Source organism: Phoenix dactylifera, unplaced genomic scaffold (genome assembly GCF_009389715.1).
Source record: "Phoenix dactylifera cultivar Barhee BC4 unplaced genomic scaffold, palm_55x_up_171113_PBpolish2nd_filt_p 000007F, whole genome shotgun sequence".
Lineage (NCBI taxonomy): Eukaryota > Viridiplantae > Streptophyta > Magnoliopsida > Arecales > Arecaceae > Phoenix > Phoenix dactylifera.
The window spans coordinates 4,279,382-4,307,058 of NW_024067666.1; the positions used below are offsets into that span (position 1 = coordinate 4,279,382).

A 27,677-nucleotide genomic window follows, 5' to 3' on the forward strand; every position below is an offset into this window, starting at 1 on the left:
AAATCTTAAAAAAAATAGAAAGAGAATTCCTATTTCCTTTTTTTTTAAAAAAGAAAAGTGTTAACGATGCCAAACACAGCCTGAGAGTATAATTTTATCGTGTTCGCTGACTCTTTTGAATTAGTTTGTTTGCCTTATAATCTTATACTTTTGCAGTGAAATCATAAAATTTTCTATGGATGAACTATCTAAGATAAAGAACATTTCAGACGGTCAGCTTCACCTTTTAGGATTCAAGCCATTGGATTGTTTAAAAGATTATCACAATTTGAGGCCATCTACATTTATTTTTCCAACTGATGAGGTGAGAATGCTGCCTTTTATTTTGATTAAAGCTTAAAATTTCATTCATGGATTCGGTAGTGTTTTGGTATGTTGCTTGCTAGAATGTTAATTGCTTTGATGAAATTGTATTGTGACCATGAACTCTGATGACATGATCATCAATGGCAAAAGACTTGAGGAACCATTAGTGATTTTCTGAAAAGATTCTTTTATGAAATATTTATGTAAATTATTCTCATATGGTACGAGACACACCATAAGGGGAACAAAAATCTAATGTTTGCTTAGTGAATGAAATCCAAAGGCAGTGCTATAGTTAGGGTTGATAGAGCGAAACAGTCCTTATTTGTGGTAGGGTTTGTGTGAAGAATTTCAGGTGAAGGCTTTACTTAATTCCAATACTGCAGCCACATATGAATTTAGGCCAGGAATGTGCCACCTATAGCTCTGCCTAACCTTGATTTATGGTCATTCACATATAAGGGGAATCATATGTACACCCTTTTTGGTAGATGCATTTTAATATGGTCATCTCTCTCTGGACATGCTCTAGAGGGAGATAAGACCAAGTGCTTGTTGGGAAAAGGAAAATATATCAGTTTGATATAATAGACAACCCTATTTTGCCTCTCTTTAGCCCCCCATCTATCTGCTCCTGCTGCTTGGGAGCCCTATCACTGCAACAAATGTTACAAGGTTGGTGTCTATGGCGATAATGCTGCAGCTTGTCCACCTAACTTGCCGCTGCAATCCATTGCAATAAGTTCTCCGTCGCCATTGGGTTCTCCTTGACACTTGGAAGCTGGATCCCACCTATTGTTCTGAAGTGCATGGTCTAGTCCCCTGCTTGCTGCCTCTAATCTTTTCCCTCGAGACTTAGGCCCATGATATCCCACCCACTGTGGACTTTTCAAACCTACTCTCTGCCTTGTTTAAGATAGTTGATTCGACCAAATTCAGATTTTGTCTTTAATGTCTTTAATGTGGGATTTTGGGCTGGGATGAATAGTCCTTAAGCATTCAAATTCTAAGTTTGAAACAGGACAACAAATGACATTTCTTCGTTGTATGTGCTACTTCAACAATTTATGATTTGGCATTCTTATCGAAATTGATAGATTTCATTGATGCTTATTGAGTAGTGCATGCATCTAGAAGTCTCAAACTGACTTATCATCCGAGGAAGGAATGTGCGGGACAACTAGTCTAAAAGGATTTACATGGTTTAGTTCAAGCTTAGGAGAGAGCTAAAAGACTAGTTGTTTTGCCATATGATATGAAATGTCTTTAATATTTGTATTGTTGATTATTCTGTCATTATTAAATGTTGAAGTTCACTTTAAGTTGATAATGTAAACGGCCTATTACATTCCGTGAGCGAAATCACTTGGAATGGACATATCCAATTTAAGTTAATCTTCCATATGTTTTATTGCATATATTATTTATTCAAGTTATGTCTACCAAAGGGAGCTTTCTGTTCAGACTTCAGTGTTCAATTATCCATTGTTAGATATCAAATGCCCCCCTCTCTCTCTATCTCTCTCACACACACAAAAAAGAAAGCTCATAAGCTTACTGTTACATTTGGTGTGATTAATCGCATTTTTCATATGATGCAGGAAATTGTTGGAAGTACTCGCATTTTCATTGCTTTACATAGGTCAATGTTACGCTTTCAACGGTTAGTACGTAATAGCTAATTCTTGTAGTAGCTTAAGGTGGAGCAGAAAATCTAAATCATTGCTCGCATAGAAAATATAAGTAGTATCGATATCTTTTTTAGCAAGTACTAAGACATTTTCAGTTTTCATTATCTGGCTGGCTTGTATTATTCGTCATTGTAGTTTTGAAGTGCCAGTATTATTTTGGTTCTATATTTGTAGACTGAACATATGTTTTTGTCTGAAACTTCCTTTTTCACTTTGCATAAGCTTTCCTATTTGTTGACAATCCTTGTTTCATTCATCTGGAATTGACTCTCTGAATTCTGTGTTAAAAATTTCTTCGTAGCAAGGTTCATAATTAAGGTGCGACATCCCTCACTCCCGATGTTGAGCCTTTCTAGTATCTTTTTTTCTCGGCATTTCTGGTAGTATAACCATGGTATCCAAGGAGATCAGCTTACAAATTTCTTATTGCTAAATTTAGACAATTCTGTTGACCTGGCAGATAACTCAAGCTGCATTCCATTCACTTTATTTTGATCAAACTGATTTGTGAAGCTTCATCCCCTACTGCTTTCTTTCATGATAACCATTTAAAGATTCATTTCTCTAATGTCATTAATCAAGACACATTTTATTTGTGAGAAACATAAAGGGGCCTCAATGGACAGCTGCAGCTACTTCTCCTAGGTACTGAACATTCTTTAATACATTATTTATATTGTATACATGGATAGGTTTATGTATGCCTTGAATTTTCTTTCCCCCACCTGGTAGCCTCTCCATCATGGTTTAAAGTGCCGAAACGAATTGTTTTGGCCTAGCCTAGTCTGAAATTGGCCAATTTTTTTTGGTTTCAGTCAGTTTTGCTAGTTTTGTCCAAGTTTCAGCCGAAATTGACTGAAATTAATGCTTTTGATCTTTTTTTTCTTTGGTTTAATAAGTATATATGTTCAACCTTTTCTAATATTTTGTTCAATTTGTTAATATTTTGAAATGTCACAGTCGTCTAAGGCTCTGATTTTTTAAGCTACGTTACTTTGGCTAAGCTTTGTTACTATAGTGGGCAAGATGCAGTCTTGATGTGTCTTCACTAATTGGAAAGAGATACATGTTCCTATGATTCTTTATCTTACTTGCATGAGTGCTTTTTTCTTCTCTAGTTCTTTAGCATAAAATAATATAATAAAATAAAATAGTGAAATAAAATAGGTTTTTGTTTAGATGGATCTTTCTTGCTTAGATGGGTTATTCTAATAAATAAAGGGAAATATGCTTAAATGATTTTTTTTGGTAAATAAATGAATTTTTCATGTTCAGCTGATGAGTAAAATGAAATACAATAAAATGTGCTTAAATGGTTTTTATCTTACTTAGTTGAGTTATTAAAATGGAATAGAATAGAATAGAATATGCTTAGTGAAAAGTTTAATTAATTGTAAAAATTAGAGAGAATATGAGAAATTATAAAAAATAGAGAAAGTAAGGAAATTATTAGAAAATAGTAAAAAAATGTAGGAAAATTATAGGAATAGGGAAAAGTATAATATATTTATTGTATTAGTAATTTAGTTTCAACGTGAAACCATCCAAACTATGTAAATTATGCTCCTAAGTCCTAACTAACTCAAAATACAACAAATGATGTGAAATAACTTTTCTTGATGTTTCTTCTTAATTTTTTATTGGAATCTTTCTCTAAACCTCTTTGACCCAAACTGGGAGCTAAACTATCAAAACTACCAATGTCAAAGTTCTATCTAGATGACCAAAACTGGAACCCAACCAAGTTTTAGAACCTTGTTCTTTATATATTCCAGTACATATATAATTTTACCTGTAAAATCATGTAAAGGTTTTGAGGTATGGTTCCATACATGCCTATAACTTAAGGCCTTATTTGGCATTACTTTTGGAGGGTGAAATAGTGTTACTTGAAGAGCTTTTGGTCCTCTTGGGTGATTTTAAGGTGCTTGGTAAAAAATTTTGAAACAACTTTCTAGCTCATCCAAAAGCTGAAAAAGGTCTACAAGAAAAATTATAACATAGTATAGTATAATGTAATATAATAATATTATCATAATATTAAATTATATTATATAACATTATAAAAATATTATACTATTATCATCATTATTATTGCATTATAATAATCATGTTATATCAATATAATATTATTATACACTAATAATATTATAATATAATATATTCATATCATACTAAAATAATAATATCTCATTATTATAATATAATATAATAATATTATTAAAGTATTGTTGTATTTTATGATAAATTTAAAATTTTATATCTATTATATTATTTAGGTTAAATATCAAAATAAATAATTTATACATTAGGAATATTTCATAATAACAATTTTAAATTGTCCAAATGGTTATGCAACTAAAGGCACTATATAATGTCCTATATTATCATTTTTTGATACTAAAAGTATTTTGTCGGTTTGGTTACCAAATAGATATTAAAGTTCCACAACACTTCAGATTACCAGACAGCAAACGACTTTTTATTAAAAGCTCTGCTGACCAAAGCTCTATAAACAAAAGCTCTACTACCTACAACAATGCTAAATGGGGCCTAAACCCTTCTAGTGTTTTCCTACATGGATATGTCCTTAGCTATGAAAGTCAAGTACGGACTTTGTAAACTTGTCATTACTGGGTAAAATGTAGGAAAAAAAGATTAAAGAATTTTGTAAAAGGACATACGCAATTATTGAAAGTAAATGCTGATCTTCCTAATAAAGATGGACATATGCAACTCAAACTTGCAATGACAAAAAAGAATGCCTCCATTTGCATGCAAATTGTACAAGCAAAGATGATTCTTATTTTTTCCTTCTGCATTCACCTGTAAGTTGAGGTATCCTTTGGAAGGGATTGAAGCGTAGAATGAAAGATGAAGAAGAAATGATTCATGCAATGCTTTTGCAAAGATAACATAAGGCTGCTAATTGTGAGTGATATGTTAGAGTTGACTATGCGTGTTTCTACTCTTTCACTACTGAAGTGTAGTCCCATTGAATGACAAAAAAGAATGCTTCCATTTGCATGCAAATTGTACAAGCAAAGATGATTCTTATTTTTTCCTTCTGCATTCACCTGTAAGTTGAGGTATCCTTTGGAAGGGATTGAAGCTTAGAATGAAAGATGAAGAAGAAATGATCCATGCAATGCTTTTGCAAAGATAACATAAGGCTGCTCATTGTGAGTGATATGTTGGAGTTGAATATGCGTGTTTCTACTCTTTCACTACTGAAGTGTAGTCCCATTGATGAGTTTGCTGTGCACATAGATAACTCGGTTCAAGTATACTCGGTTGCCTGCTGCTAGAGAGTGAGGTGGATGGCATAAAACTGGTCATGATTTATGGGAAAAAATAATTTTAATCATGCTATTTGAACAGAGGTTTTAGAAAAAGATTCATACTTGGTGCTTGATTAAGAAACTGTTATTTTCTTCTTGGATGTCCACGAGCTAAAGAACGACCAACATATATAAAATAGCTGGCGCAGAGGATTTAAATCTGTGATAACAATGTAGTCCTCATGTATAAGAAGTTTGAGAGGCCATAGGGTTACAAGAACATTTGCTTAGTTATTGCACCATCCCTTTGCAGGGACTTATCTTGCTAACGAATTTGTCTGGCTCATTCTGAAATCTTTGTATGTGCTGAATCATTTTCCTTGACATGAGTGATGTTGGAGATTCTATGTACCCATGCTGTGGTAGTTGAGCATTTAGTTTGAGGAATTTCTTAAGGCTCAAAAAGTCTAATTAAAGTGAAGTAAGTTTTCTTGGATAGCCAGTTGAAGTCTTCTCTGCAGTTATTTGGCCTCATCCTCTAATGCATCTTGAGCATGGATAGTAAGCAAATAGTGCCTCACCTGTTTGTTCAGGTACTCTTGAGCTAATCCCAAAGTTTGACTAAAGATCCTTTCTAAGCTATGCTGTTGATGAGTTTGCTTGTATGAACATATGTTTTCTGGCAGAAACAAACAAAGATATGCAATAATAGTGTAGTGAAAAGTTGAGCAACACATTTCCCAAGTTAAATCCCACTTTGCCAGGTATAATGAGTCACCCTCTCAATGCCCTTGCATGAGAGCTGGAACTGAAGCAAAAGTGTTGACGCAAACATTTTAGGACTATTAAGGATATATCAAAAGGTTCTTTATGTCGCTTGAAAATGGAAATGTATAGAACATGTAAAGATTAGCATCCGTATCTGCAAAAGTTTAGTCTAGTCTTGTGGATTAAGATAGTGAAGCCTGCTTATTGTGCTGTGATCTAAATTCTAAAGTATGGTTTGAAAGATCATCGCATTTTTTATTGTTAAATTTTTAGTCATCAATAACAAGGTAGATTATTTTGATTCTTCTATTGGTACAAGTTATTGATTCCAAACATTATCAACAATATATATGATAATAGCACTTATTGATGTTCTCATAATGCTCCTAAATGGAGAATTTCCATATATATGATAGGAGGCCAGAATCCAATAAAGTAATGAAACTGATTTGAAAAAAATTTGATGCCTTCCCGTTCCCTTTTTCTTTTTCCCCAATCTTAAACCCAGTATATCACTAAAAAATATTTAGCATATATATACCAGAAAAGCGGAAACATGGGAAAAATCAAGAGATATAGTTGGTCTTGACCTTGCAATCATACTAATATAGCTTTTAGTGGGCCTTTACTTATATATTTAATCTATAGCATTAAGTTTAACAATTATCAATTGTTCTTTGGCACCAATTGCCTTTAGAAATTGGTTCAATGTTTTCCTTATGCTTAATTATCACTTTGATCTATACAGCAGAATTGGTCTTATTATCGTCACATTTGACTTTAATATTTCTATCCTAGTTATCATCTTTTATATGAAGCTCTCTTCGGTATTAGTCAGTGCATTTCTTCACATCACCTAACTCTATATCTACTAGAACTATTTATATGCATATCTATGCTGGAATCTAAGTACAGAGAAAATAGTAAAATGAATTTGGCAATGTTATTGAACTGACGAGAATGTTGTATCACATTGGATGGGTAAATAATTGGTCACACTAGCATTTAAAGTCTTCGTGGTTTAACAAAATATTTATTTTTTGCTGTTGCTACATGTATTGACTCTAGCAATATTTTTCAGGTTTGCACTTGCATTTTATGGAAGTTTATATCATCCCCAGCTGGTTGCCCTTGTTGCGCAAGTAATATTTTCCACTGGCCACAATGCCTGTACATATATATGTATATATTAGGTTGCAAAGTCGTCATTCAATAGAGTGAAATTTTCATAGTTACAGTTGTTGTGTTATTGTTGATATTGCATCGGAAATCACGTTAAGAGAGCGAGTTGATCTAGCTTCTTTCCATTGGGCTTGGAGCCTCAATCCTAGTGAAAAGGAAGCAATAGTGAACCTTTTAAATCAAGGATCCACCTTTTGATCATGATCTGCAATACTTAAAGTACCTAAACAACCAATCACATGTTTTGAATTATCTAACTTATGCATCTACTGGACCTAAAATGGACAGTAGCAATAGAATTAGTTTGCTAAAATGTGCTGTAGGATATGTTGAGATCCAGACTATCTGGATCTATACAAATTAAAAACCAAAATAGATGATTTGAGAATTTTGAGTGCTTGTAAACCATAAAATAAATCAAAACATTACACTATGTTGTTTATCTATGTTGGATATCTACAGAACATTTGATTTTGGTTTTTCTAGGTATTTTAGATGTTGATTTTGCATTGGTGGTATTTGAGCTTTAATTGTATCAGAAGAGTACCAGTTCACCCACCTCTTTTAACGCTTGTACATGTATGTACATACATATGTGCTTATGTGTATCCATAACACTAAATTGAAGTTGTATATGCACGCTCGTAAAAGCGAGTACCTTGCTTTTAGAATCTGATGTTGAGCACCATAATTTGAGATCTTGCCGCTTCATGCAGGATATAACCATTTCTTTTAGATATCATAATTTGAGATATAATACGGGATGAACACTTGCACCATGTGGTAAATTGCACTCCACGCTTTGCAGGGAAATGTTTCAGGCATCCAAATAATTATTTTGGTTATAAATAGCTGATTATTGGTGTTAGACATGTATCAACAGTTGCAAGGATATTGATTCTTTTAGGAATCTTTTATACATTCTTCAAAATGAATAATCCCTTCTTTATCAGAAAGAATATTATAGTTCTTTACCCCAAATCTTAAGGAATCCAATAATGTTGTATACTTTTTTTTACTCTAATCTGCTGGATTATTCAAACATATCCAGGAAGTATGACATATAAGAGTAGGAAGACAAGAAGGCAAGAAGGATGGATGACCTTGTAAATGCTGGATCAACTATGCTGTTAGGATATGTTATTTTTTCTGGATTAACCAGTGTTGTTTTCACATACCCAGAGTTAGTTGTTTCACACTTTTATGCATGTGTAGTCTCTTGATTATTTTTATTTCACGAGAAGCATGTGGAGACAATGTATTATCAAGAAAATTACTTAACATCATTAATTTGAACAAATATTTTTTTCTTTAGGATTATTTTTAAGAGGTCTGCTTTCAGAATTTGTTGCTGAGATCTTGATTACTATCAGTCTAGTAAAGTATCAAATTATGGAGTCATGCAATGAGAATATCATCTATATATATAGTCCTGCAACGATTGTTGTGGAATTTTAAAATTTTGAGTCTGATTTCCTTGCAGAATGAAAAGCAAAGGAACTTAGCATTATCATGATTCTTAAATTGAAAACTATATCTTTGTCGAATAACTTACAAATTGAAAGTAAAGTTCTGTAATAACAGGTAATGTTCACTTGAAAATAACACTTATAAAATCTGTATTTTGTGATAAGAACTGAAGGGACATCGAGTTTCAGAAAAATCACAAGATCTCTAATCCTTATTCTGGTAAAAATAATAAGTTATTGTAAAAAAATAATAACTTATGTGAAAGGCTTCTTTGTGAATATCAGTGTCATTCTAAAGTGCTTGTTTGTATATTTTGTTCCTGAAGTGCTGAATTCAACTATGTATTGAATAACTATCTAGTGAAACTAGCTAAATAAATGCATTTAAACAGGATGAAATAACCAGTTCAAGTGGTCAAGTGGAGCCTCCTGGAATGCATATGATATATCTTCCATATTCAGATGATATTAGACATGTTGAAGAGGCAAGAAAACTTGCACTTTGATTATTGTTCAGTTCTCTTTTTTGATTTACTAATTTACTAATCCAAGTTAATTTGCAGCTTCATATGGCTGTTGATGCTAATGCACCACGTGCCACAGATGATCAAATCAAGAAAGCCTCTGCTTTATCAAGACGTATAGATTTAAAAGACTTTTCAGTCTGCCAGTTTGCAAATCCTGGTATTAATCAACATCCTATGATTTCTTTTCCATTCTAATAAAACGTACAGTTATTAACAATCTATCATGAGCATCATACATTTTTAGAAGTATGCGGTTGACTAGGTCATTAATAATAAACCATGCATCCAAAGAATTAGGTCAAATTCATATCGAAATGAAAAAAACAACTCTCTTCTTTCTTTTCCTCGAAAAAAAGAAAGAATAGAAAGTCCTTTTCCCTAAGGCATGTGTTTCTTTCTGTTCTTTCCATCCTTTATTTACCTTTTTCTTTACCCAGTGTAAATTGTAGCACATAAAAATATTCCTTTTCATTTGTAAGCACTAACAAACAGAATGGTCAAGTTTTTAAACCAGTTCTTGAAAATTTTCGAAGTTCATCTACCATTTGATTGCTTTCAAGCTGACTTCATCAGCTAATGTTTACCTTCCCAATTGCATGATTGTTAGCCTACATGGCTGAGTCAAATGAGCCAATCAAGATTACTTCAGATATACCTAAACACGTTGAAGGTAATTTAACTCATAAAATAATTTTTTTTATTCTAAATTTTATAAAAATAGTGCTAATTAAGTGCTTCAAGATTTTTTGAAAACTTCTATTTATTAATTATATATGTGTAATGTAGAAAGCAAGGTTTTCGTACCAGCACCTAACCGGTATTTTGGCCGTATTGAGTGTCGGTACAATATTGTCAGTCCACTCCTTAGCGGCATTATGTGGGCATAGCAATAGTGAATATTAGTTTCTTACCGATCCAATAAGCTATGCCTGATATTAGGGCTGCCAATGGACCGGGGTGGGTCAGGTCAGGCTTATATCTGAAGCAAGTCCAGATTTTAGAACTTAGGCTTGAGCCTGGCCTGGATAAAATAAAGCACGAGGGCCTAGGCCTGGGCCCAACCCTACTGTGGGTTATATTTCAGGCTGGGGCAGGTCCAAGTTAGGCTCCTATTTATTTTGAACCAAAAACCCATCTAGGTCCAGCTTGGAATAAATCAGGCCACCTTAATTTTTGGCCGAATTAGGCTTTTGGGTTAAAATTCCGATCCCGATCCTGGTTTTTCATGGGCTGGGCTATTTGGCCCATGGACAGCCCTACCCGATATTATCCAGACTTAATATCAATATTTAAATAAATAAATGACATTAGAGCTGCGATGGAACTTCTCATGTTTCTAAGGTCCACTTAGTTCAATGTAACAAATAAGTTGAGTCATGCTCCAAATAAGGTAGGAATTAAGGTAGGATGTGGGAGAGGTGCAATCAGAAAGAGGAAGAGGATCTACCCACAAGCATTTGTCTACCCACCTAGATATGTTCATGTGACAATACATTTGATACTATATATTATATATCTCAGCTTTTTGTTAGTGTTCATTATTTCTTTTTTTGTTTTCTTTTGGAAAAGCTCATGTTTTATTTGTGATGATTTTATTAGTAAATTCTGTTTACACATCTGAGACATGATTTCAATATTCAAAAAATAATTAAATGATATTTAGAGCTCCTATGAAACTTCCTAGTTTTTGCAGGCCCACTTAATTCAATGTAACAAATAAGTCATGGTCAAAATAAGATAGGAAATATTATTGATATGCTTGAACTAGAATCTTGTGCTCAAAATAAGTTGTCACCAGTTGCACCTACACATGAAGAAAGAGTTGCATCCCCACTTAATTCAATGTAACAAATAAGTCATTGTCAAAATAAGATAGGAAATATTATCGATATGTTTGAACTAGAATCTTGTGCTCAAAATAAGTTGTCACAAGTTGTACCCATACATGAAGAAAGGGTTGCATCAGAAAGCAATCTAAACTTGTGCCCAGCTTCTGAAGGATCCGAAAGTTATTTCACCTATTATCTCACAATTGACTTACTCTCTTGATGATGGATCCGAAAGTTTATTTTTGGCTGGTTTTTGATGAGGGTCCATCATTGTCTTTTACTTCTAACCTTCAGCCTGTCACATCATAGAATATCACTGGTATAAACCGAAATGCAGATTGATGCCCATCAAATGGATGCAGAACTGGCCATCCTACTTTGCAAATTTTTGGCCCTGATAACTCTGACATAAAATATTGTATTGTTTCTCTGTCCAGCTTTACAAAGACATTATGGGATACTGCAAGCCTTAGCTTTGGGTGAAGATGAGATGCCAGAAATCAAAGATGAAACCTTACCTGATGAAGAAGGCCTGTCTAGGTGACTCGTCTGCTGTATGCTGCAATATTTCTTCCTTTATGGCCTTCAATTTGATTTATCAACTGTTATTGATGTTCCATTTCTATAATCCTAAATTCAGTCAAACTTGTGCTATTATCTGCAGGCCAGGAATTGTCCGTGCACTTCAAGAATTCAAAATATCTGTTTATGGTGAAAACCATGATCAGGAGGAAGCCAACACCGCAGCTGCAAAAGGGTCTGGAAGTGAAGCTTCTAGAAAGCGTAAAGCAATGGCTGAAACTGCTGCAAGGGAGAGTGCAAGTTATGATTGGGCTGATCTTGCAGAAAATGGAAAGGTGAGAGTGTGTTTATTGATTTAGGCTACGGTTCTTCTAATTTTGTTCTTTAGTAAAGGTGGCCATAAACAGTTAAAGAGTATTTAAACTAGTTGTCGTAGGGGGCTGGACAGCTAAACATAGTTCTATATTTAAAAAAAAAGGACATTATTTGATTTTTGTGGCCAAGTTTTGCTACCTCAGTGCCGAATCCTGTACCGGTACTATCCTATTATATTATTGGTATGCGGTATGGTACGGTAAGATTCAGCATATCGAGTGTCGTTACGGTATGGTATCATGTACCGGTACAGTCTTGTATGCTCGATATGATACATTACCGACCAGTTTGGCAAATCTTGCTCATGACTAATGATAATTTTCTATTTTCTGATTTTATTTGTATGCAGCTGAAGGATCTGACCGTGGTAGAGTTAAAGTACTACCTAACTGCTCACAATCTCCCAGTTACTGGGAAGAAAGAGGCCTTAATCAGCAGGATCTTAACTCACTTGGGCAAGTAAATTTTTGTTGAAGCTGTACTGAAATGTCATGCAGCTTGCTGAGCACCGTGGAAGGGCCCTTTGCAGTTGACCTAATTGCTTGAAGCTGGGTTTTCTTTGGCAACCAACGTAGCTCATCGGTTTTGTTATAATATTGCTGTAAAAAGATCCTCGCTTCCCTTTTCCCCTCTTTTCTGTAAATGAAAGGTAGCAAATAGTACAAGCTACAGTTTCTAGGATATTAATTATTTTAAGTAGTCTAAAGCTCTGCATTGGCGGAAAAGTGACGATTTTAAGGATGCTAGAGTAGCTGAAGTGTTATAGCTACATAATTTGCAGAAAGAGGAAAGAAGTATCCTAACAAGTTGACATGTACGTAAGAATGGACGGGACGTGATGTCAGATGAACTTTCAGTGAGAATGGGATGATGAAAAGTTAGTGTTGACCTTGTGAGTGTTAGTGTGGCATGAGCATCTACTAAGTTGCCTGCCTCTATTATTAGTTTACAGCATACCTTAAACCGTTTATACAAGTTCAAAATCTGTTCTGTATCAGTTCCACCCCTCTTTATCTCCCAGTCTGCTCGACCTACTGCACGTAAGCAAAATGGATGGTTTGCCGGCAAAATGTTTTGTGTTCGTTTCCCAGCAATTATTGCTGGCGAGTGATGGTTTCCGCTCCCTACATCATTTCGAATAGCAGGGGACAGCGGACTTGGGTGAGTTTTCTCTCAGGTTTGTCCATACCAATCTTCCAGCCAATATTTGGTGTTTATCTTTTAGCTAAATTGGTCTCCTTGTTTCACATGCAATGTTTCGTCATCAGGTGCTACATAAGCTATGGGAGAAGCAAAAGATGGGAAGTCCTCATAGGCACAAGCTCAAGGAGATTTATCTTACAAAGTCATCATACCTGTAGTAATCTGACATTTTCCAGTAGTCTCTTAGCGGTCTCCCAGGTATTACCTGAGATCATTGCTTCAATCCATAATAATTTCTAAGCTCCAAATGATCAGATCTAGAGATGAGCCTCCCCAATATCAATGCCACACACCCTTTACCTTATAAGTTATTCCTTGTTCGGTGAATGTGACGACCATTTCTGGAATGAAAAGCTTCTCTATCCGGCCAGGACACAATACCATAGACACGGGCAAGCTTCAGTATGCATATCCAGTGGGCTTATCGTACGCTGTTAGATATCCCACCACAAAATGATAAGAATATCATACAAAACATTGCGATATAAAGCTCGCGGAGTAAAATTGATACCAAATTAATTGTCAACTATAAAAACAAAAAAATTATATACGCAGCTTTCCCGTCATTTATAACATTCCAGCACTCTAAATAGGAATCAGAAATCAGTCCCTCAAAATAAACTCTGCGCAGAAGGTAACTCTCACTTCCTTGCAAGCCTCCTTGCAGCGCCAAATAACAGAGACTTACCAATAAGACCGGTCTGAAGCCCACAGATAACAGCTATCGTTCCACCAATAACAACCCATTTCCATTCAACTCCTTGACGGACCTCATGGGCATCATCATTGTTACCTGCTTCTGATTCACCGGACGGTTCTGGGTCTGAGAGAGTGACGGTGCCATCAACCGGGATCTTTGTGGTGATACGTGCCATTAGTGCACTTCTGGACAGGGATGTCTCTGTTTTTCTCATTACTTGGTATGCTCTCATACCAGATTGCAGTTTTTTAACAGCTCCCCACATCCCATGGCGGACACCGACCTTTGCTACATCCTTGGGAATGCCCATGTCTTCATGGTGAACGAGTGTTACTTCACATGCAGAAACCTGCCCATCTTGTCTGCGGGATTCCACTGCATTCATGTCAATGAAAACAAGCAAAAAAGAGGTCACTAAGAATATTATATGATCCACATGACACAATATAATAGTTGATCCATAGAATCCAAACATGACATGGAAGGAAAACTGCCATGATCACAATTAACCCACCATCTTAATGATGTACATGAGATTTCATCTTCTGTGGGATTCAGTTAAATCATATTTGTCTACAGTTTAGCCCTAGTAGCATCCCATCTAATATAACAGGAAGCACGAAATTAATTAAAATATATATGTACCTGGCCTGATGCGCCAACTTGAGAAATACAATTCCACGCGCCTTGGCTTTTCTTTCTTGCATAAAGCTGGGTAAGGAACACCCTGTAGAATAAAATGTGGTGAATTAATCAGCAAAACAGCACACAAAATTAGGATATTGCATACCAATAGCTGATGGTGTATATCTCACACTAAAGATGCAGAATGTGCTAAACAACAATCATCCCCATCCTAACTTTACTGTGAGAAGCTCGAAATATAGTGAAAAATATGCATGGATGGACTGCTATTCACATCAACACTATAGTGTAAAGATTATTACATGTGCTGGACTTCGGATGCCAGTTAAGACAAGTTAGCTACAGGTCAGCTGGGCCTATCTAAAACTCCAAAAGCATCAGGCACATCACATGCTGACTGAAACCTCAGTGGACTGAATTCTGTCACCATTGTCCTTAAAGTTCCCTCCAGATCTCCCTCCCCCTCTCTGCTACTGTATCCTCGCAACAGCTATGGACTTGTCTCCTAGAGATCCTCACTATCCTGTCATATACTCCAAAGGCTTTCCTAGCAACTGCTGCTATGAAAGCAACACCTAGTAAGGTAGATCTTCCTCCCTCCCTCCCTCCCTCCCTTGGCAGCAATACCTAGTCAGGTAGATCACTTCCCACCACCACCACCACAAAAAAAAAACCAAAAAATCCCACCTGCATTCTCGAGCTTAGACGAGCTAGGTTCAGCTCTATCTCTGCTTGAGCATTACATATTGAGTATATGTAAACCAAGCTTGAGCTGGGATTTCTCAAGTGGATTCAAGCCGATCTCAAACTGACCCTTTATAATTTTGCGCCAAGATTAAGCAGAGCCCAGATCGCTAGTCTTTGGCTCATTTATGGCCCTAATACCAAACTACAGTCTTATAACTCAGGCCAAGATGAACAGGTAATCAGAAAGGTCTGACAGCCCATTTGGCCTCCATCCTTGTAATGTTTCCTTCAATCATACAGAACATGATCATGGAAACCTTTGGCTTTTGCAGGGTGAAGAAAAATTTACTGTGATTTTATTCACTGGTTATGGAACATTTTTTAAAACAATTATTGCACAATGTCATGTGAAACATGCAGTATGCATGATCAGTGCTGCTCTGCCAACGTACTACAAAAATAGTACTTCACAGATGAGTTGAATAAAATAGAAAAGGAGCGGGGCTGGGGAATCTTGAATTTTGTATTTCGTGATGTGCAGCCATGTATCCAGCTACATGGAAGCAGATGCCCTTTATGCTAGAGCATGGATGAAAATGAAAAAGGAACTATTATTTTCTACTTAGAAAACACTGTCCCGTACAAAATCTTTTTGAAGAAAACATAGTTATAGCAAATACAGTAGTATACAAACAACACAAATTGAAAATTGGCTAAACATATAAAGAGCACCGAACATGATCTCTAATTTGATAGCTAAATAATGATTAAACAGTAGATATAACCATAACTAATGTATAAATTTGTCATGTAATACCTTTGTCACACAGTAGTAAGTCTTTCCAGACTCCCATATGCGTCGACCAATAATGTATTCTCGATCACTGCAGAAGAATGGGAACTGGAAATGACAGATAAGCAATCAAGTCAAACTTTTACTAATCTGCAATTATAAGTTTGATAATCAACATCATAAGTGATGCTTGCGGAAAACCTTTTTTATCCAGTGAACAATCGTAGTCCCACTTTGAGGGAATTCCTCCAAAGTAGTAAAGTACGCAAGCATGGGATCCCATTTAAGTCGAAAATCATCATCCCAGAAGAAATCTCTAACCAATTCAGGAGTTGCATCCTCAAATATAGTTCTGCTGCGATAAATTATGGGGCCCACCTGAGGAACAAAAAAGAACATCAGAATCTTGAACGTATCATCAACAAATTAGACCAGTGATGATGATGCGACCAAAAGCACAAAACTATATGGCAAAGAAACAAAGCAAAAGATCTTCATAGCATTTTTTTAAAAAAAAAATTAGTGGAAAAAGAAAAAATAAACTAAAAGAAGTCTGTCAAAATGTGGAAAATAAAATGGATTAATAAAGAAACATTTCGAAATATTTAAAAAAGGACAATATAAAGAAGAAAAAGAACACATGTGCATGCATGAATTTGAAGCAAAGCCCAGGAAACAAAAAAATGTTAGACACACAAAATGTTTTCAGAAGTGACGATCAGAAACTATTTTGTAGCAGTCATTGTTCAAAATGTAAGAACACTGCATTCTACCTCAGGTTCGTGACGCCAAGCTTGGTATATCATGTTTGGAGTGGTGCGTTCCATCTGATTTTGCCATACTGCATCTCCTACCTTACCATCTAAAAGATGCAATAAATGCTCCAAATCTTTGTCAGTAACAACATCATGCCCATCCTCAAAAGCTCCACTGCTAGATCGAGAGAAAGATCAAGTGCAAAGAAAGTTAAGAGTAATTTGAACTTCAAAGACATAAAGTAGACCACTTAAAAATATGAAACCACATAAATTGAAATAGATGTGCTGTAGAGTGCCATCTATATGCCGAAATCCTCAATTTTAGCCAAAAAAAACCGTTGGAAAGTTGCATACCAGCAAATCCTTTTCCGAGTGCAACATGGTCCTAAAAACAAGATTCTCGCAGCTTACTTGAATCAACACAACCTAGTCAATTCCCCGAAAACACCGTGAAAGTAGCAGCGAGGACAATTTTGAAAAAGTAAACAACACATCCATACCCATCATGGAATTAACTATTCATGAGACATAGGGGAACATTGTGTTGCACAACTACTCATTTGGGATATAAATTTATTAGAGCTTAACATAAACTTATACCAAGATTTAAGAGTATCACTATCACATGTCACATAAAACTTACTCCAGATATGCAACTAATTTATAGCTAACTGACCCCATCAAGGGCTAAATCCCATGGCAACACCATCTTAGTCCTCCTCTCCTAGGTCAGCCATGACTCTGAAGGCTAATGATTGAAGTGGTCTCCCAGAAATGCATTTAGTTCTTAATCTTTCTAATCTACTTCACATCATTTCTTCCTCCTTTCATGTGGCTGTGGTCTAGCAATCTCACCATTTGAAACAGGGATTCTTAGCCTGATGCTAATGTATTCTGCATTGATCACACTGAGAATGGCGGTATTTTTTATGACTGACTCTCCCACATAGTCTATACCCAACTACATACTGATGTCCTAAATGGAAATTTGAGACTCATGGATAAGTGAACCTTTGTCCCAGGCAAAAAGCATTAAAAGCATCTTTATGGCCAGCGACATATCAACAGTAGTTCTAAGCAAATCCAGAAGGATTAATTGGAAACAGGATATGTATTTCTAGGATAACCTTTTTTATCCTCAAAACAATAGTTGATTTCAGTTTAAAAGTGAATGATTCTTTAACAATTACATAGTACCACATTACAACTGACAGTTCCTTAGTTACATTTTAGTTGAAAAAGACACACACCAATACTTTTTCTCTTATTGCTAATGGAGGGAGTTTGACATTGCAAAAATTAGATGCGGTAAGAAGGGTGGATAGCTCCATTCCACCATATCTAAGAGATTATCCAATGATAAAGGCCATTGATCAGAACTGTCAAGTATAACAATCCCAGCCTCCTGTTTTGGCTGTTCAGCAGACATTTCAGGTATAACTGCAGTTTATCCTCTTTCCAACCTAGGCCAATGAAACCAATGCATCTCCAAGGGTGGTCATAACATAAGATGACGGATCCGGATACTACCGTTAGACATATCAAGCTTGAAGGCCAAGAGTATTGAAACTAAAAGGCCTAGGAACACAGTCATCTTCAACTATTGATCATTAGTTAATATTGAATAGATACAAATGGTTTTCATCAGAAAAATGACTATTTCAAACATAAATCGCATCACATAGTTATACATCAAGCAGGGCTTCATAATTAAAGAGGCAGAATGCTTAAATCATGTCGGAAAGCATCCGCATAGAAATCTTTTTACAAAGAATCAAAAAGCCAAGGTAAGCCAATGCATTCTATCCAACGCTAATTGTGTTTAGGTCAGATTGATGGTTCTTGACAACATCCTTGGATTATATAAGATCACATTTTCCGCATTAAGGCAAAAAATTACATATAGAATAAGGATATTTTTAACTAAACATAGTCGCAAATGCAGGTTGTCTCGAAACAGCTTTGCACTAAGGCAACCACTTAAGCTTATTCTATTTAAACATGAATTGAGACTCATAAAATTAAAACATAGCTACAAAATTAAACTAAATTAACAAATTAAAGGAGTAAAATAAATTATAGAATTTTTAATTTATTCAAAACCTATTTTAGTGTGACATGATATGTTTACTGTTATGCAACAATGGTAATTAATCTTAAAAGAAACATGTTGAATACTTCAAATGAACTGATGCAACAAGAGGTTCAACCATATAATGACTAATGAATCCAAAATCGAGTATAAGCAACTAATCAAGTATTAGTGAATTTGGTTGGCTGTAGCTAAGAAAAATAGAGTACCATAATAAAGATATCTAATCCACTCAACTAACAGGCCTAATATATTGACAACTCCATGATATTGTGTATACTAGTTCCCCTTGCCATCGAGGTTCTTGCAAGGTAGTCGGTCAACATATAAGATCTGCCAAAGTGTTTTGGTACTGAGTGGAAGGCCAGGTGACCACCTAAGCTCGGGTTGCTGCCTCCACAGTCTAGGTGGCTACTTTTCAAAATAATGAGAGGAAAAGTGATCAAGTACTGGACTATCTATGATTACATTGAAGCAGATGCCCATGAAGAAATATATGAAGTCCTGATCATTTTCCTCCCAGTTTGAAATCTGTGTTTTGATTTAGAAATACATAACTGATATCAAAAGTACCATCATCAATATCGACAAAACCTTTTTCCCATCAAATAAGGTCGGCACCAGAGCTAACATTGAGAAGGCTCCATTAAAGAACTAAACAAAGTTTTATAACTGGTATCATATCAAAAGGATGTTTTCGATGCACATTTCCAGTACATCCAATAAAAAAAAGATCCTCTGTCAAATTTCATTTGTTTCACATAGTCATACTTTGTACAATGCATCAGCCATTCATAAATAAGTTCATAGAGGCCACTGAAACAAAGGATAGGCGCATGCATGAAATTCTAATCTCTCAATCAAATTACTAAGCCCATGCGTGTCATTGTAAAGCAAAGCATCACGGTAATAACCAGCTGCTTCTCCCTCTAGCTTGCTCTCCTTGTTTGCTTCTGGTACGTTAATCTTCAAGATTTTACAAGCTGGCCCCGTACTACCTTAAAGAAGCACTGAGTTTCTTTCTTCTTGGATAAGAGACCCATTTGATAACTTTCATGAAATTGTGAGCCATAATCATATGATTTGCTGGCTCTACTCGTTATGCATGACGACCAAGTAGTCTCATAACTCAACCAGCTACTTCTATCATCTCTAAACTCTAGGAGATCCCACCCCCCCACCCCACACACACCCCCCTAACAGTCTTCTGTCTAACCTTATCATTTGACAGACAAAATGGGACTTTAAGCATATTAAAGTGCACTCCTTTCAAGAAGATAGGGTTTATAATTAAAGCCTATCTTCACACAGAAAGTTAAGAAGGGGACAAAGATACATAAATTCTTGTATCGTGACCCATTTTTTCTACAATTCGAATCTTCTCAGATTTCGAAAGATCAAGCTGCATCCACAAGAAAGCCAAGATACACCTTCCAATCTCACAATCACCATTAGTATAGAAACCAAGAAGGATAATACTTTTCCTGGAAATTAATCAATCACCAAGCTTTATCTTTCTATCAACATGAAAGAACCCCTAATTTGGCACAACATTCACTATCCTCATTCCCGAAAATGCATATATTAAATAACTGTCGCACAGAAAACAACTCAGAAACAAGAAACGAAATGGATTCATACCCACCTGAAGCTGCCACCACCGTCCTCCTCCGCGGACGACATCGAAGCCGCCGACCGGGAGCCCAAGTCCTCCGCGGCCGACGAGCCCTCGCCCTTCCCTTTGAAGTTGGACCAGAGCTTCCGGCACACGGAGAAGGCCGAGAGGGCGGTGAACGCCAGCCAGAGCCTGCGGGCGCCAAGGCCCGGCGGAGCCGTCCACAGGAACCGGAATTTACTCCTCATCCCCAAGAACAACAGCCCCGTCCACCGCGGCCGCCACGACCACCCGATCACCAGCCCGATCATCACCGCCACCCAGATCGGCACCGCGCACAGCAAAATATCGATGAACGTCTCCACCACCGCCGGCCGCCTCATGAAGTCCACGAAATCCGTGTAGATATCCCCCATTATTTCCTCTCCAACTCGATCGTATCCTAAAAGAGACCAAGGAGAAGACGCAGAAGAGAGCGAAACCCCAGGACCAGATCGATCCTCTTGGAACGCCGGTGGAGAGGGAAGCGATAGATAGGGTTCGTTCGTTCTTGGCGGATTTGGTTGGAAAAGAGGAGAGAATTGGGGTAGAATTGGAGGGAGAAGGAGAAAATTACCACAGGATAAATCTTTAGAGATATTACGTTGTGGATAAAATACAGCGGAGTTATCGGGGGAGTTCGTGTCGTGGCGCGATGTGGTTGGTTGGGCTGGCTACTCGGGTCGGTCGGTTGACTCGGCGGTGATGGGAGTTTGCGACCGGCACGAGGCGTTGAAGGGTCCAGCTGTGGCCGGGTGGTTAGCTTGGTGCATCAATTAAAAATTTAGGATGGATACCGTGTGCTATGGTTGGCCTTGGTATATCTGATATCACCTACCCCTCGCCCTCAATTCCAGTTAGAATCAGCTGTTGGGTGGAACCCAATTTGGTATTTGTCATGATGCGCATGGGCTAACCAATGTATCAAATTCTACATAACTCCCGGTTGGGTCATTAAGTAATTTGGGAGTCCAATATACACCCTATCAAAAGAGAACCAAGTAACAATTTCTAGATTTTGGGAATGGCATTATCTAAGGGGTCATTTGGTTCGTGGGAATAAGAAAGAACAAGTGTGGTCAATGGAAAAAAACAAAGAAAAATTTTCAGAGTTGTTTTGATTGTGTTGATCATTGTTTTGTTGATTTTATACGTTACTATATATGATGCAAAATGGGCATGCTCACTTATTTTGTTATCTAATTAATTTAATTTTTTAACATAAATTACGAAAGAGCTAAAATACATGCAATACTAACTTGTTACTGAACCTCCGCCAACACTAGTATGGTCACACAAGGTTGTAATTTAGTTTTAAGAGGAAAAGTTTTGCAGCCTACAATGGACCTGCGTGCATGTGCTAGGCTTATTTCAACCCCTTGTCAGCCACAACGTGCGGTGCTATATACTCAGAGTGGGTAAAGATTGAGAAAGTCTGTGGCTGTTTCAAATAAAATTAAGGTAATATTTATCTTAACAAAAGTGCAATATTTTACCTCGGACCCTATGGCCATCAAAAAAACTTATACAACACCCAAATTTCTGGAGAGAATAGTCCTACACCAAAGTTCATGATGAAGAGGACTCGAATCTAGACCGTAGAGGTCACCCATGCAGGCCATTGATAGTTCGAGATATGTGGAACTCTACTTCTGCTCCTGTAACATCTCAAACAATTCTTCGAGTTTTCTCAAAATCAACTTCGATGGATACATTTTGGATGGTGGCTAGCGGAATAGTACGGATTTCGTGATCACAAATCCAAACTCTAGAGTGGTGGCAATCGAAGAGTGCCCAATCTTTCCTGATGCGGAGCTTAATAGAATAATTACTATTGTAAGTAATAGTTGTTATTGCAAAAATAATGGACAATAATGAAAAGATAAGAGTGCTACTTTTTATTCACTTATTGAATAAATGTATTTTTTTGGATTGTAAAATCACTTTTGAAGAGAAATTTAATTTTAAAAAGTTAAACTTAATTTTTTTAAAATTAAAAAAAAAAGTCACAAGTTTCGAATGTGACATAAGGAGCGGGGATGGAACTATCACAAGCCAGTCTTTTTCTCATATTATTATATATAAGAGGGATGGGGAAGTATCATCAGCCATTGTTAAAATTATTAGCATTTTTCACATGAGCCCTCGTGGAAAATGTTAAACTGGTGGCAGCTAGTAATGGAGATAAGCAACTGACCAATTCGACCCTCTTCCATTGTATGCTAAAAATGCTACGATAGACCTCACGTGTCCGCAAGGGCGTAGAAGTTGACATTGCCGCTCGAGCAAGATACCAGAATCATAAGGCTTGATCGAACAAGAATTGTCAGTCGTGTTCATGTTCATGTAGGTTATACACTGTTAGGGTTAGCCTCACTTGGGCAAAAGAATTTTTGGCTAAAAGAAGAAATAAAAAATCAGCAAAAGGGAAGCACAAAGAAGAAATCAGAGAATGAGCTCCAAAGAAGAAATGAAGAAATAAACAATGATTATGGATCCTTCAAAAAGAAAGTAACGATCAAATGGCGAGTAAATATGTATAACTCCAAACAAAAATATTGGATATAGTTTCCAATTATGGTTCTTATTGTACTGAAAATTATTGGATTTTGATGCACTGCAGCAATTACAGATCACGATGAATCATGCAGTCTGAAAATAACAACGTTGACCAGATATGATATTAATATTTATCAATTTGCAACCGTGGCATTTAAAATGAAAAGTGCATTCAGGTATATAGAAAATTAAATTAAAGTATTATGGAGAAAAAGACATTTGTTTTCTTGTGTTGAAGACTAGGAGGAGATAGATGAAGGAGATGTTGGAAAGAATAACGAATTTCTTCTAGTGCATGGCACATTCAAAATTACACATATCATTGAAAAGGTGATTGAAAACTTGTCAAGTAGAATTTATGGCATGATGATTTTGGAAGCAGACTTATAGGTTTCATTTTTTGATGATAATTTAGTACAACCCACAAGGTGGCTTCAAAACTTCCTCTGCATTTAGAGTAATTAATGCAACAGCTAACACCTGGAAGTATAAGTCGCTCATGTTAAGGTCAAACTGATACCTGCATTGCACTCTATCAACATCACACGATCCATCATTATTAAGTCTTGTTCTAACTCTCACTCTCACTCACACACTGTGCTTCTCAAAGCTAGCAGCATGCAAGTAATAAGTTTGTATTAGCATTGGGGTAAAAAGCAAATGCATTTGCTTAAGATTAGACACGTGCAAACATTTCCTGCTTGTTTTTCAATTTAGATCTTATAGTTAACCTATGCTAGTTTATGAAGCATGGACATTGATAAGATACCACCTGGATACATCAAGAAGCATATATATTTTATACCTTATTAACCAAAATCTTCTGCCTCAGCTAATGCACCCACTTCGAAATCTTCCCAGAACCTCAAACCTACACACGCTCTCTCACTTCTGATTCTAGCAAATAAGTTTCACAGATAGATGCATGCATAGCTACATACACATATATGTATATGTTCAAATGTGTGTGTGTGTATGTAGGTATGAATTTGAAAAGCATCCATAAATCATAGGATGCTATCAGAACAAAATAGTTGACAGTTCATATTTTATACGGTCGCATCAAGTTTTACAAGCTCAAAAAATTACTGATCCCAATCCATACACTTCATATTTTCAACATGAACATTGTAGACTCCAAAATTTACCTTTTACTGTTCGAAGGTTAACATTTAAAAGCAAGAAAACACCCTCCTCTTCATCTTTGGAGGCATTAGGGAAGTAAATTCAGTGCGTCTGAAAAATATCCAGAGTGTTTTTTTTTATTTTGAAAAATAGGATACTTAAAACTAGCTCTGGACATATATTTGAGAAGTATTCAACAAGTATCCGCATCCAATACATATATGGTACAAACATGCTAGTATTTCTACTTCCTAGATGCTATTATGTTAGGGTCATAAGAGTTATGCATGTCTAAGGGCATCTCAAATAAAGTTACTTCTTATGGTAGATGAAGGTCATATGAGTCGGAACATAATACTGATGTCATTTATGTTGCTTAGATTCAAAATATTTTAGTGAGATCACAATACAAACCAAAGAGATGCATGAAGCTTATATCTCATGCTTTACTCAGTACCTTACACCTTTGGCTTTTTAAACATTAGATACACCACATTATGAAATTAGTATTGTTTATAGTGGCGATTACATTAAATCATTTTTTCTGATTAAAGATTATAGGAAATTATTTATATTATATAGAGTTATCCATTCATTGGATTTTCAGAAGGTTATGTCAGGCATACACTACATAGACACTTAGTAGTTGTACCATATTTGTTAAAACCAAGGAAACATGAACATTATATGCCAACTAAAGTTCTGAAAACATGATCACTAAACATAAATGCCAAAAATATCAAGGACAGCAAGTGTTTGTGCTAATACTCATGTGTATCAGATTTCATATTGAAGTCTTATTTTGATGGAAATTAGAGGAGGCACAAAGCTCAGCTTGTTCACTTTAGCCTCCATGAATTTTATATATCTGACTAATGAACATGGCTCTAAACTTTTACAAAGCAATGAAGCAACGAATTCATTATCAAGAAGCAATTTTTAAACGTAAGCATGTACAGGCTTCTTTGGTTGGTCCAGAAACTCCATAGACTGGTTGTAGTCTAATAAAGACTCCAGAATTCCAGTCCTAGTATGACGATTTTAGATTAAAAAAAAAAGATCCAGAACGAAAATGGGTTCAATTATTATGTGTCCAAAGAATTTATAAATTAGCAATGTCCAGAAAAATTTTAGCATAACATAATCTTATGTTCATTCATATGGACAAATACTCACAAATGTTCCAGAGATGAAATATACTTAAACATCTTATCATTTCCCAGTTGACATATATTGTCGATTGAATTTTATACTGCAAGATCTATCAAGGTTTTCTACAAAAGTAAACTATTCCATAAGATTCAAGAGTTACGGATGAAAGCTTTCAGCTCAAACATTATCGCATTCTGGATTCTCATTTAGCTATCTAGTGAAGTTTTAATATGTTTTTCCATTCTGAAGTAGCAAACAAATGGCACATATATATTCTTTAAGCTAGTAAACAATGACCAATTTCAGACCATTAGTGCTTAGCACATTCTTGGCCCGTTTCTTTTTCACTAGCTATACCGAGCAAAGCCTTGGCAAAGGAAAGCACAAAAGGAAATGGGGGCAAAATTACAGCAGCATAATGGTATCTGAATGATTAAGACTGTCTTGCTATATGCAATTATTCACTACCTACATAGAAATAGATAATAAAGTTCCAATCTAAGAATTCTTTGGACCATTTGGCACAGCTATCTCCTAAGAAGTTACAGAATTAGTATTAAAAGAAGGGATCAAAGTGAAATAATTGTGCATGTCAGTAATTCCCCCCCCCCCCCCCCCACAAAAAAAAAAAAAAAAAAGAAAATTGCCAACTCCTCAAGTTACAAAATACAAACTTTAAGGCAAAGAAGGGAAAAAAAGACAAAATTTCTTCTTCAAGATATTGTGTATCAAACTCATAGACAATCACATGCGTATATATTCGTAACCAACCTAATCAAGAGGCTTCAACCAACACAGAATTGGATGAATATTGCATAGAGAGAAGTTAAAAGAAAAACCTTCTTTGTCCGCAGCTCCTTCAATACATCCCTCTGCTGTTGTTAAGAATCGAACCAAGAGTCCCCAAGACGGCGAAAGCAAGAAGGGGGCTCACATCCAGGGTATCAAACACCGGCGGGATGATGTTCCTGAAGAGATTGAGGTAAGGGTCGCAGAGATCCCTAATGGCCGAGAGGGGTTGGCGATCCCAGGGAATGTTGGGGAACCAGCTGAGAAGGACCCTAACCATGAGAACCCCGCTGTAGATGTCGAGCCACTTGGCCATGCCGGAGGCGACCACGGTGAGCGGGGTATTGAGGTACCCGCTGGGCCGGTCCTTGAGGGCCGCGAAGAAGAGGGGCCCCACCGCACAGGCGAGGCTCCCCCGGAGGTCCCGGATCTCGGCAAGCTCCACCGTGGAGGGGACGGCGCCGCGGGTGGCGGCAGCGGCGATGCGGGCCGGGAGGGAGAGGACGAGCTTGGAGACGGAGAGGGCGAGGGCGAGAAGGGAGGAGAGGGTGCGGGTGGAGTCGGGGAGGAGGGTGGGGGGCGGCGGCGGGGGAGAGGCGAGAGAGGAGGAGACGACGAGGGATTTGGAGGGGCGGGAGAGGCGGAGGTGTAGGGAGTTAGAATGGGGGAGGCGGAGGAGGGACAGGGAGGAGGGGAGGGGTTTGTGTAGGAAGCAGAGGGTGGAATTAGGGTTAGGGTTTCGGAGGGAGAGGGCGGTGGAGGAGACGACAGTCGCCATGGATGAGGCACAATTTCAGTTTGCCTTGCTTTTGGTGTCCAAAGTAGCGGGGACGGTCTCCAGGGTCGTGGTTTCAAGTTTACTTCAACGTGAAGACCAACATTTTGGGCTCGCATATCACTGGCTCAAAGCCCAATAGAAACTGAGGGCCCAATAGAAACTTTTTTGGTTCTCGTTTCCAAATACTCAAGGAGAAGAAAAGTAGACTAGATATGAATGAAGCCCCCTTCTTCTTTTTTAATTGTTTGTAAAAATTTTAGAGATTTTGGTAGTCGAGATTTATTACTTCCAATAAAGAGTGAAAACAAAAAGCAAAGAATAGCAAAATTTTATGGCAGTATTATCTTCAATATCAATATCTATATAGTATTTTACTAAGTTGTAGAATAATAAAATATACTCAAATGGTTTAATTTATCTGATTAACCAAAAAAGAAAAAAACAAACACTATAACGATGCCAGATAGGCTCTAAGTTAAGCTCAAGATTTTAATTACGTTGTTGTCTTGCTATAACATCACTATAAAATCCTTACTTTTTGTTATTGTAGAAATAGTGATAATTATTTTCATAATCTGGCTTTTAACTTTTTATTAACTATCCATATGTTAGGGAATCTAAATTCTACACAATGCTAGTGGCATTCTTAACACATGCAATTCAGACAGGTAGTGGTGCTTTCAGTAAAACAATAAAAACATATCTTTGGAAGGGGAATAACAATCGGAAGCTGTTGCTAATATCCGATATGCCGAGGAACAAATGGTAAAATCTAGGGGCTTACATCTAATT

The 27,677-nt window shown here is 36.6% G+C and overlaps 3 protein-coding genes across 5 annotated transcripts in view; 1 reads left to right on the top strand and 2 right to left on the bottom strand.

Moving 5' to 3' along the window:
- LOC120103847 (ATP-dependent DNA helicase 2 subunit KU70-like) overlaps positions 1 to 12,947 on the top strand; it is a 30,612-nt gene extending 17,665 nt beyond the window's left edge. The window contains exons 12-19 of one of the 2 annotated variants that reach the window (XR_003385116.2): positions 157 to 304; positions 1,908 to 1,969; positions 7,128 to 7,188; positions 9,090 to 9,182; positions 9,261 to 9,381; positions 11,491 to 11,607; positions 11,718 to 11,910; positions 12,300 to 12,947. Coding sequence is in view for 1 of the 2 variants with exons in the window: in XM_039115798.1 (XP_038971726.1) it covers positions 157 to 304; positions 1,908 to 1,969; positions 7,128 to 7,188; positions 9,090 to 9,182; positions 9,261 to 9,381; positions 11,491 to 11,593; positions 11,718 to 11,910; positions 12,300 to 12,413 (895 nt within the window). In the remaining variant the exon portion in view is untranslated. The remainder of the gene's footprint in view (positions 1 to 156; positions 305 to 1,907; positions 1,970 to 7,127; positions 7,189 to 9,089; positions 9,183 to 9,260; positions 9,382 to 11,490; positions 11,608 to 11,717; positions 11,911 to 12,299) is intronic. The other variant, XM_039115798.1, reaches the window with a different exon arrangement.
- Positions 12,948 to 13,561: 614 nt separating this feature from the next.
- Positions 13,562 to 21,017, bottom strand: LOC120104518. Of its 2 annotated transcripts, none has more exons than XM_039115799.1 (6): positions 20,474 to 21,017; positions 16,752 to 16,911; positions 16,180 to 16,356; positions 16,003 to 16,086; positions 14,499 to 14,580; positions 13,562 to 14,228 (listed from the first exon to the last, which is right to left on the bottom strand). In XM_039115799.1, exons 1-6 carry the CDS (start codon positions 20,857 to 20,859, stop codon positions 13,795 to 13,797), a joined length of 1,323 nt encoding a protein of 440 aa, XP_038971727.1. In that variant the 5' UTR covers positions 20,860 to 21,017; the 3' UTR covers positions 13,562 to 13,794. The 2 variants fall into 2 exon arrangements, with proteins under 2 accessions (XP_038971727.1, XP_038971728.1); XM_039115800.1 differs by having other exon boundaries at positions 16,752 to 16,908; positions 20,474 to 21,016.
- A 4,975-nt stretch (positions 21,018 to 25,992) lies between these two features.
- LOC103704594 (ylmG homolog protein 1-2, chloroplastic-like) lies at positions 25,993 to 26,942 on the bottom strand. Its single transcript, XM_008787946.3, has one exon. It carries the CDS (start codon positions 26,883 to 26,885, stop codon positions 26,178 to 26,180), a length of 708 nt encoding a protein of 235 aa, XP_008786168.2. The 5' UTR covers positions 26,886 to 26,942; the 3' UTR covers positions 25,993 to 26,177.
- Positions 26,943 to 27,677: the final 735 nt, after the last annotated feature.

Coding starts and splice junctions, on each gene's coding strand:
- LOC120104518 (XM_039115799.1), bottom strand. CDS start 20,859: ATGGGGGATATCTACACGGATTTCGTGGACTTCATGAGGCGGCCGGCG. Junction 16,357..16,751: donor CTTGGCGTCACGAACCTGAG/GTAGAATGCAGT, acceptor TTTGTTCCTCAG/GTGGGCCCCATAATTTATCG. Junction 14,229..14,498: donor AAGTTGGCGCATCAGGCCAG/GTACATATATAT, acceptor ACATGAATGCAG/TGGAATCCCGCAGACAAGAT.
- LOC103704594 (XM_008787946.3), bottom strand. CDS start 26,885: ATGGCGACTGTCGTCTCCTCCACCGCCCTCTCCCTCCGAAACCCTAAC.